This window comes from Struthio camelus, chromosome 3 (genome assembly GCF_040807025.1).
Source record: "Struthio camelus isolate bStrCam1 chromosome 3, bStrCam1.hap1, whole genome shotgun sequence".
NCBI classification, from domain to species: domain Eukaryota; kingdom Metazoa; phylum Chordata; class Aves; order Struthioniformes; family Struthionidae; genus Struthio; species Struthio camelus.
Genome location: NC_090944.1, coordinates 35,223,036 through 35,234,694, shown reverse-complemented (window position 1 = coordinate 35,234,694; position 11,659 = coordinate 35,223,036). Strand labels below are relative to the sequence as shown.

The window sequence follows — 11,659 nt, the reverse complement described above, 5'->3', positions numbered from 1 at the left end:
CTTGTTTTTCTTACTGTTAAATGTTGTAAACATGTTCTATTACCTATCTAATAGTCATCTGCTAAATTAGCCTATGGTTCCTAATTCAGACACTACTCTGAACAGTACAACACTACAGATTTTTGTGTACCAGTCAAAACAAGGCAGGTGCAGACAGGAGCATGATGACAGATAATGGATATAGAGTAAAACATCATCTACAGCCACACTGTCATCTGGGTTTCACTGTTGTAACCTGGCTTGTGCCACACACATAGGAAGGGCAACAGTACTGGAGGAAAGCAAGCTGAAATTGAGAAAAAAAAAAAGTTTTACAATGATTTTGTAAAGCTTATACTAGTACAGCTGGAAGAATGAATAACATATATACCTCATCTTGACACTCTGCCAGAAGTTGCATGCCTGTACCCCTTTCCTTTGCCAGCTTTGTCTTCCTTATTAGAAATGTTGTTCTTAAGTGTGACTGCAACTTTACTTCTCAGTCTTATGAAGGCATTTTGTAATCAAAACAACCACTATTTCTTACTTAGTATAATGCTGAGTGATGTAGGATTTCCTACTGAGTCCTGTAAGAAGAGGTTCAGGTAGGAGCTCCACATGACTAAAGGACTATCTGTAGATCATGGTCAGGAGCAGATGTCAATCTGTGCATGACTCTAGAATAGCTGTCTTCTATTTTGCAGTCTCTTTTCTAATGGGACTAGATATCGCTAGTTCCACAACACCTAAAGTGCAAATGCCCAACCACCAGTAATACAGGAGTTCAATGCCTGCCACTAAGACTATGGGTGAGATTCAGTTTAACATTAAGATGCCTAAATATAAGGCTTCTCAAGTGCTTGTTTATGCCTCAATTTAATTGAGCCTAGATCTCTGTTGGGTGCTTATACACCTAAAGAACCTGTTTTCACCTACATTTAGGTATCTTCATCTTGAACTAATACCCCACCCTACAATCCTTGAGGAAGAAAGTCCTTTTCTAACATCACACAGATCTTGATTTGGTTGCCTATGTTTTGATATCTTTTCAGTTTTAGACTTTAGGGGGTGTCCCACCTAGCTGTCAGCTGTTGCTTCAGAAGAGCAGCAGAAAACTATGTTTGGGCAACTGAATCTACCCCTTTCGGTGCAATTCATTTCACCTAGCTTTAAAGATCTGAAATGGAATTGTCTAAGATACCTTGTGATCTTCTTATAGTAAGTGGAGGGAATAGACACCTTCAGAGGTAACTCATCTCATCCTTTTTTGACACCTATTCTAAGCATAGATTAGCAGTCTTTGGAGATACTATTTTCTCACTGTTATCAATAAAAGCAGCCTATATAGTCTATAGTGGCTAAGCTAATTTCTAGACAATCACTGTTCACATTCCTGGGAGAGTAGGGATGAATACCGTGCTTGCAATCCCCGATAAATACCAGCTGGGAAATAATGTAATGAGAAATATCAAATAATAAATTATATACTATTTTTGCTTTATTCAGGAAGCTAGGAAATTGCACCATCATTTCAGTGTCCACCTAAAATTGGGAAAGCTTGAATAATTTCTGCCTTTCATTTCACATTGAGTTCACCTGTTTATCAATTTGTACTGGCAAAAAAAATCAAGAGTGGCTTCCCAGATGTTCCTGAATATATAGAATAAGCTCAGCCAATAGGAAAAAGAACAAGAAATGCAAGAAAGAATATTAATGTGAATTCCTTATTTGACCAGCCCAGCTCACAACTGAATGCCTGGTGAGCAGATCATTTGAAATAGACAAGGACATTCAAATAGTACAATCTATACACTGAACTTCGGTTAAAATGTTTGTTATAGAATGCTCTATACTTGTAGGAAATAATTAACTCTGAGCAGAATATAGCCATTAATAAACACATTGCAACTCCATGGAAATTTTTTTCTTATTTTCAGGTACCTGCTATTTACTTAGACGTCTAAAGGAAAGAGTAATGCAGTGAAAAACATTTATATGAAATACAGTTACCCTTCCCTGTTCCAAATTGCAACACATATTTTGAAATGAATGATATGAAATTTTGACTCATCAGTGTATAATCAAAGTTGTAGTTTACTGTATAAAATATTTCTTTTAAACTACTTTTTTACTTTCAGTTCTTAATTGTAAATACTTTTCTCTCATTCAGATTCTTTGAATCTTTGAATTTCAGATTCAAGGATTGTTCTATGCACAATTAAATTCTAACTTCATAGCATCAAAAGACACAGAGACAAGTATACTACCAGTGGAGAATAGGTGCAGTACCATTTGCCGGAAGTGTGTTTATGTTGGTCAATACAACATGTTCTGAAAGTTTTGAAATATTATCAAAATTGCTGATCTGGGTGGTCAAGGACTTTCGACTCTCTGTACTGGCACGACCTCTGGTAAGCCGCTCATCATGGTGATGGTGAATGCCAAAGAAGCAACAAGAAAATGCTGCTTTAAATTCTTCTCTAAATTTCCCTGTCAATCACAAAAAAAGACTCATAGAAACATTATGTTATAAACTATACTTTAACCAAGCTTATAGATTAGAAAGAAGCAGCTACCTAATGCAAAATCAACCTAGAATATGCAAATGTCCTTCTCAAGCCACTGAAGCAGGAAGTCCCAATTTCAGCAGCTTGGGGAAAGACAGAAAAGATATAACCTTCACAAGAACGTATGTGACATATGGTATGAATCCTTATTATTCTTGGCTAGATAGAACAGAAAAACTACAGTGACTTCTGAATTTATGCTGTAGATAGTTTGTTGATTAATAACATATGTAATGAAAGCAAATGACTAAGCACTGGTACGCTTAAATGACTGAAACATTATCTGACATGTGAAATGAGAGGGCATGGCTAACTTGTGTTTCATCTTGAATACATTTAAAAAGCAAATTCAAATTAACCTGCTTTTAGAGCTCATAGTAAATTGTTCAAGTCATTCTCACGCTACATACAATAAAAAACTACAGTTCTCCAGATAAGCAAAATAATACAAATCCAAACTAAGACAAATACATACTAGTAAACTAAATAGCATCCTGGCATGTTCTTTGGCCTGAAACCTAGTTAGCATAGTCTGGCCATGCCTGCACTATTAAATCCTCACAGTCTCCAAAACCTGGTGGCCTCAAATAAAATGCCAGCTGGGGACAGCTACTGGCCTGTGCTAACTCCCATCCAGCAGTAACTGTAACTAACTGTATCCAGGGAGTGTTTTGGGGGAATAGTAACTATTTCAGGCCAAAATCATGCCAGAGACTTCTCTAACGAATTAACGGCATGGACAGTCAAATTCAAGCACTTGGACCCATGCCTTGGCACCGTTTAGGTTACTTAGCTTGAAGGTAATGGAATATATGAGGCAACTTATTCCAAAAAGAGGATCTGGCTCCCACTGGAGGAGCTATGCTGGTGTTACACAGTCATTAATCTTTGCTGTGGCTCATTACATTTAAGCTATACATTAAACTTGAATTTTAGGTAACTGCAACTTACCACTGAGGAAGTTATAAATAATAGGATTGGCTGCACTGTTTGCATATACAAGCCAGTGTGAGAATGTGAACCAGGCATATACAGTTTCTCTGTCATCAGCATGATTAAACATCCCAAAAACCCTAAGGGAAAAGAAAAGCAAACCTGAAAGATGGCAAAATTAGAAAACATATAAGAAGTCAAAGGCAACTTCTAGTCTACATTTGTCTCAGATGACTTATTTCCAATATCACAGAAAAGATGATGCAACACTGCTAGCTTTCTTGAGAGAGTAAAGAGCTCTCCCCATTTATCAGCCTCTTTTTTTAATGGTTTTGTACAACATACAGTCCATAAGCACTTTGCTTTTTAGGGGTGCAGAGGTATAATTCTGCTGCAAATAGCTTAAGTAAATGATTGCCAGATTAGCCAAGCTGCTTTTGTCTTATTCCTGTCATTGCGCTTTCCAATTTCGGGCCCAGTTTCCTGGGAATGGCACCAAACTGGCCCAAAACTGAGCTATAGAGGTCATAATAGCAGCCTCTGTCCTCCAGAGAAACATGCTTTGCCCAGACTCCTTACACCTAATTTTTGCTATTTGTTTTTGCCTAGACTCCTGCAGTAGCCTATGCAGCCTTCGTAATTCCTCTGTGGAGCGTGGTTATGCTCACAGGTAATCTGGGTTGCCTTCTGGAAATACCTCTCCCTCTCTGCTTTGCCTACCAAGGGACCTGTAGATGAATAAGCACTTAAATTATGCCTCAGGAAAGTGCTAGAATTGAGTGGGATATATTTAAGCCTCCATGTCCAACTTGAAATGTTCCTCAATCACAAGCCTCCAACAAAAGCGAGTTTCCATTTTAAGATATCTTTCTCTGGAAATTAGCAAATGGCTTCTAGATATCAGTATTCCAAGATAATCAGTATTCCAAAGGTCTCTAAAGGTGTAAGTATATCAAGGCCTCAAACTGCTAGGCACTGTACAAAAAATAGCGTATAAAAAATTTTCTGTCTCAAGTGAACAAGGCAGAAAAAGGTAAAAATGTAAAAAACAGCTTCACATACAAACTGCAGGATTAGCCTAAGGTCTCACTACTATACATGATGGAGCTCAGGCTAGAGTGTGGTATTTCTCAGTCCTCAGGACCATATCACAGCACTGTAGTCTCCCACGAACCTTCAGGTGGTGCTGGTTTGTGTGTGCATTTACAGCAAAAAAGCTGTAATCCCACGTAAATGACAAAAAGAACAACATGCAGGTAGGTTATATCATTTTCATGAATCAGAGCTTGCTAAAAGAGGTTCTACAATCTGACCTTCGATTTCTGCACTATGGATAGCTTAGCTACATATTTTTTGCAACTTTACGCTTATTTTCAGTTTCTTTAGCAAGAAATATGTTGGCTTCACTCTCAAAAGTATCTGTCAGCATAAAAGGAATCACACCACAGAGAATTGTTTTTAGCAGAAAGCTTTACCAAGTGTTTACATTTTTTACCTTTTTAAGACATTGAGGATGCTAATTGGCAAATAGCAAAGTGCAAAAACCAGGAGGACAACCATTAGCATACGTGCTGTTTTCCTTCTTGCACGAATCTGTTTTATTTCAGCTGCCACAGCACTAATCTTTGACTTTGTTGATTGCCCCATCCCTCGGGGCAGTGCTGAGGACTGCAGAGGCTTCCATTTTTTCTGAACAACAGAAGAAGTTCCTGGGATCTAAAAAAGAACACAGTAAGTGGTATCCTCATTATTGGCACTTTGAGAAACAAACACTGTGGATAGCTATAACAAGACAACTAGACATGTTGACATATACAAGGTAAACTTACAGGGAGAAGTATTCTTTTTTATTAAATTAATTGATGTAGCTGGAAGAAACAAATTGGCTTTCAGACAAACTTGAAGCAGTGCACAAAAATTAGCATTTTATACAAATATATCAATTCATGTAGTAAAAGATGTCTTCACTTCCCACACACCTCACCTTGCTCATATCTTCAGACTGTCACACTTACCAACCGTATTACTATAAATTAATACTGCTATAAAGTTCTACATTAAACGCTTTCTTGTATAACAGAATAGTCTATCCTACTAATATGCTGCTAATTTAAGGTACTCAGTAGCTTTTCAGTAAAGGGAAAACAAAGATTTAAAGCCTACACAGTTTTGAATATTGTAGAATTTTCAAATATGCAACCTAAATGACAATGAAGCAACTAAAGAAGTCATAGCTAAAATATGGATATCTCTGCAAAGGTCTTCAAACTGAATGTGTGTACAATGATGGACAGAGTGGGAATCATGGAAAAGTGCCAAGGCATAGGGAGAGTTTGGTCAGCCAAAGACACCTTGCTATGGGTAGATGCTGCACCAAGGCTATTAAAAAAAGTCTCAGTATTTACTTTTCTGCCCTACTGTAAGCTAAGCCAGATAAAATAATTTTGCTTCAGTTCTTCAAAATTATTTCCTGTCTGCAGCCAAATGTGAAAGACTACAGATGCCAATAACTTTATATCCTATTACAATGATGTTCATAATATGATTTCAACATTATACTTACTTTCTGAAAATCTTTTGGGCAGAAACATAGTTTTATTCATGAGTAGTGCAATTGTTTACAGTATAACTAGTCCCATGAGTATAAAATAATTCATATTTAAAAGTACTTGCAGAATACAGATCTTCCACTGCGTCATTTTAAAAATTAGGGCTCATTCACACAAACTGATAAGAAGAAAAGAAAATTTTGGATACTTATTTCTGGAACAAAGTCAGTTAAAAGGGAAATACCTGTTCTAAAATAAAAGTATGCACATGTAGAATTTTTCTAGTATTGCTATTATGTTTTAAATTTGGACCCTGCATTTTTTCATGCATAGCTTCCTTGCACAGACAAGCCCTTAATTTAGTATATATGAGCACCCTCAAACCTGATTTACAACTGTGGGAACCTTTTGGTGAAGTTCTATTAAAATGAACAAGAAATCAATGACATAGAACAGGAGGATACACAACAAAATTTATTTTTTACCAACGTGTCTTTGGACACAAAGCAAAAATATTGCATCTTAATACTTCTACCGAGTATTCCCACTCATTCAGCTGAAATTAATAATGTCTGTTTCACATCTTAACGTGTCTGCCCCATTTCAGGAAACTTATCCTACTCAATTAGAGGGTACATCACTGTAGTGTGCCTTTGCCATACACTACTGAGATAATATACTTTATAAGGTTCTTATTCTGGGTTCTCAGGGGTATTTTGATATTCTATTCTTTTAATGCCAAAATGCTCTTCCTTCCTTTTTAGTTACATTGAATTACCATATTTGTAGCAAGAACTGATCAGAAAAGGAGATGGAAGTGGAGAAACTTGACCAAATCTGTCCTAACCTCACCCTCCTCATTATGCCAAAGATTCACCTTAGGAATTTTGTGAGCAACTTTTTTAGTAGCTAGATGCAGCTCAGATGAAAAGAAACAGAATCTTGGCTAAAGACTGTGAATGGCTGTTTCTACAGAGACGTTAGACATGACTGCGTACACAGCTTGTTTGTGTCTGTGCAGGTAGACATGTCTTACCTGCTATTCAAGCAGTCTTAAACAGCAAGAGGTGATCAAAGCTAGGGGTTGTGATACAATGTATGATCTCATTGTACTACCTATCAAATTACTGGATCTTTCAGGAGTCTGTATGGAGACTGTTTCTACAGAAACCTCTTCTCCTCTGTCTTTACTTGGCAGATATCTAGGCTTTAGTACTTTTAGTCCAGTAAGCGATGCAGCAAGAGTTTCAGGTAGGGAAAAAAAAAAAGAAAAAACCCACAGAAGCATGGCTGAACCAGCATCCTCTAAGGAGCATAACACTTCATAAGCATGTGCCTGTATGTATATATGTGTACAGATACGTTTACAAATATGCTTATATGTGAATACATGCATATGTATTCTGCTAAGTATACACATGCCAGCATAATTTATACACTTGCTTTTATTATTGAATCAGTCATAGAGATAATTATGTGGAATTTGTATAATGCCTATAACTCACAAAAAACTCCCTAGCTGTGTCCAGACATGTACTAAAAGTCACAATGTTACTGCTTTCTGCACCTTTCCTCTGACCCCTCAAATCAGTATCAAGGGATTTATTGAAGAACTGAGGAAATCTCTCCAAATGTAAAAACACCTTCCAAAGATTGCAAGGATATATTTCAGCTGCCAAAACAAAAAGGGGCAGAGTTCCTGCTTACTAATATAAAAAAAGGCTTTAGCATAAATGCATTTGGACATCAGTATATCCAAGTATATAGTATGCAGCTAGATAATATATGAATTATGTATCAACACTATTATCATGAGACCATTCGGTCCTATTTGCTTGTTCAGATGTTACTTTTAATCTCCTCCTTAAAATCCACAGAAGAACATAGTCTTCTAAGTCACTACTTCCTCGCTAATGATTAAAATAAATTACTCAAAATCCCTGGTATCTGTGGCATGACTGTACTTCCTTTTACAAGGACAAATCTATAATTTAAAGATTGTTATGCTTTTATGCAAAGACCTGCTTGAAAGACATAACCATCAGTTGTAAGAGCTAGTGCACAGAGTATGGTAGGGATGGTTTGTGAATCTGTCTTACCTTTAGTCATTTGAAAATTTGCATATACTACAGACTCCGTTTTAAAAAATAACCTTTAGAAAAACTGTAAAGCATAACAAGATTTTGCTGTTCGCTGTTTATTCTGTTGCATACATCTGGAAGGTTCATTGTCGCTCACAAGAGAAGCACCATATTTAACTAAAATTCTGTTAAATAGCCTCATTTCGTAATTGAAGCTATTATGAAATAATAGATGTAGACCACTGTACTAATTTGCTCTACATGACTTATTACAGCACACCTGTTTCACTTAGAAAAATGCTTGATGTCTGCAGCCAAGTTACAGTTGTTAATAGATGTGAAGTGGTTTTAATTTCACTTAGTGTGGCCCCTCCTACATAGTGCTATTATCTATGCTAGGAAAACAGACACCTGTAATTTTCCATCATTGACAGCTCTAAGGCCATAGCAGTATTTGCCTTTTTGACACTGGAAAAAAAAAATTATATAAGAATCATCCTAACATTGTTTTTCAGTGGGCAAGACGCATAAGTAGAATATCTTTAATCAGGCCAACTAATATGACTAGGGGAAAAAACCAAAACAAGTTAGTTTCCCGGCATTTCTGCTCTGAATCTTAACTAGCAAATTTCAAACCACACACAGGTTAAGAATAATTGTTTTGCATTAACTTAATTAATGGTTAGCCTGAGAAAATAAGTGGACTGTACAACAGAGAAGGTTAAGAAGGATAGTAGTTACAAGATCATTGGGGCCTACAGGACAAAAAGAGAGACAGATAATTATTCAACAATCTTAAATCTTAAATCTATGTTAGACTGAATTTAATTTCAAAACTAACTGAGCTAAGCCTTCTTTTCTGGTGAAGAGAGAGGGTCCCCTCAAATTGTAAAGGTTAAATCTGATGTTAAAACTATCTTATTAATCTTATAAATGTAAGGAATTAAAATAATAATAATAATTTAAAGAAAAACAGTGAGATTTTTATTTTGCTTTAACTTAATATGATTAGAAGTGAGAATAATTGCTATTCTGATGAACAGGTGATATCATAACGCCTTAAAGCTAAAGCCAGTTTTGTTTCTTCCCATATTTTCACTATTTGTGGGATATATGTATTTTGTCAGTGTGAGAATAGATTTTTATTTTTAACATGCATACACTTGGATATTCAAAGTATACTCGTGATTTCCCTAAAGGATTAAACTGAACTGTACAGAACATGCTTCTAATGTGGTGCTTCTGTATTATGCCCAAGACAGGACAGCCTCAAATTCAAACAGTACCAAATATAATGGTGAGAGAGAAATGATTCATGCCCATGTCTTGATGTAAATGACAGTCATTGTTAGAGCTGTTTGAGAGGAAAGGACAGGAAATATCTTGCATCATATCTTCAACAAGATGAGTTTATTGCCCTTTATAGAATGGCAGCTAGGGAGGCTACAGCTATTGATAAATCCTGGGCAAAGCAGTAGACAGTAGATGGAAACATGAACTGATGCATGATTGATTACAGCATAGCTTGCATCCAGAAAATGATTCTCAAGCAAGCTAAAACCACTTGGAAATGTTGTTATTGGAAAAACGTTCCTGAAAACAATTCACATCATTTTTACCACTTCAATTCAAATGTTCTTTGTGAGCCTGATTACTTGCTTGTTCGGATTTTGTTATTTGTTTTCTGACCTGTCTTTCTAATTTGAAGCTTGAGAAATTACATGTTCACATTAGAAATTATTGCAATTATTTGTAATAATTCACATCAAACATGACTGATAATATCCAGGTTCACACCAGACAATTTCAATTTCACAGTTCTAGGCCAAATTTTGTTCAGACTGGACTCACTATAAAATTGATACTTTATAAAATTAAAAATAAAAAAAAACAGTTAAACAGACTAACAAAATGAGAAAGACAATCCTAACTTCCGACTGCTATAGGAGATTTTAGAAGTATAAAATCATTATATAAGGTCACCTACATCTATCTTTCAGTAAGCATTTCAAACAGAATGGGAGAGAGCTTTCTTCTTCCTAAAATGAATCTTTCTGCACTCTTTTCATCTCTTTATTTCCCTCTCAGAAGTCTCGCATAGATGTGAGCAAAGCAGTCTGACTGTCTTCATTTCTGAATGCATCTCAGTTCTTATTCTCGGGGGCTGTACCCAGCAGTGTAACAGAACTTGGTAACAGTGCTGGCTATAAAAACCTATATAAGTCAGATCCTAAGTGACACTATGGAATACATAGAGAAGGTTATACATGAGAATAGATACACTGTCATAACAGCAAGCAAACAAAGCTAGTATAAATGACTTACCTGGCGACACCACAGCTTTCGAAATATTTGCAAATAGGCCAACACCATAAGACACAATGGTGCCATGTATGTCACCAGAAAAAAACACGTGTGATACATTCTGGGGTAAACCTCAGCTGGAAAGAGAATTCAAATAGAAAGAGTGTATTTAAATATACATACATTTTTAAAACATTCTGAGCCAAATTAAGAACATTTTGAGCAAATTTAAGCCAAACTCAATAAGTTTTTGTTGTATTAAATCAGTGAAAGATAGAACATGTCACTATCTAACAGTAGTTAACCAGTTATTTGAACTATCTCACCTTTTAATGTGTTTAAGAGGCTGTGTAACTAGCTTTAGTTTTTCTTCTGCAAGGGCTGCTATATATCCCTGAATGAGTTGTACAGTCTCTCATAAGCAGAGAACATAGACTACAGCACAGAAATTCATGCATATTAGGATGCCAACGAGGAGAGGAATGCATTTTTTAAACCGCTTTGTTTTTCTCAGTGGTGGAATACACGTATCTTCAAGCTATACTCAGTGATGTATTATTACGATTACATGGGAGAATTAAAATTAGAATTAATTCAGTCAGGTGTTCTAAAGTTAAGAAAATCCCGAGAATTTTACCCTACTTTAAGAACAATGATTTTTTTAACCTTGTATCTTAATATGTGATCTCTTTTCAAAAGAGAACTTACGGATTTTATTTGGTTAGAGAGGAATAGAGTTGTGAATATATTATGATTTTAAGAATGTTATATCAGAGTCCTTTTTTTAGATTATAGCAGAATGTGCAGTGTGTACCTGGAAAACTCAGTTTCATTCTTGCACTACCAGTTGTAATTTGGTATTACCAAGTGTTGATATTAATTACAATTCAGATGACCAAGATTGGGCTCCTTACTTACTTTGAGATTCCTCAGCAAACCGATTCTTAACTGAGCAGCTACAGCTACCAGCTCTTGCTAATGTCCCTGGTGAAGACAGAACTTTCTAGGTAGTTATTTTATAATTGGCAATTACTTGGGTTTGTATATTTACTGATGATCTCAAAATGGTTTTTGCACTTCTGTCTTGCTGTCAGATAGGGAAATACTGCTGTCCATGCTTCACAGGTGGAGAGATTAAGGAGAAACTGGAGTAACGTGTCTTATTTGGATCACAGGAGGTCAATGAGGGAGCTGAGAGTACATTCTTTTTATTAAGAAGGAGGTGTCACCTGCCTCATCAGTGCTC

At 36.1% G+C, this 11,659-nt stretch overlaps 1 protein-coding gene across 1 annotated transcript in view; it reads right to left on the bottom strand.

Annotated features, from left to right (window-relative positions):
- The window catches only part of HCRTR2 (hypocretin receptor 2), a 36,273-nt gene that overhangs the window by 1,840 nt on the left and 22,774 nt on the right, over positions 1–11,659 (bottom strand). The window contains exons 4-7 of the mRNA XM_068936439.1: positions 10,435–10,550; positions 4,975–5,195; positions 3,498–3,619; positions 2,269–2,469 (exon numbers count right to left, since the gene is read on the bottom strand). Coding sequence (XP_068792540.1) covers positions 2,269–2,469; positions 3,498–3,619; positions 4,975–5,195; positions 10,435–10,550 — 660 coding nt within the window. The remainder of the gene's footprint in view (positions 1–2,268; positions 2,470–3,497; positions 3,620–4,974; positions 5,196–10,434; positions 10,551–11,659) is intronic.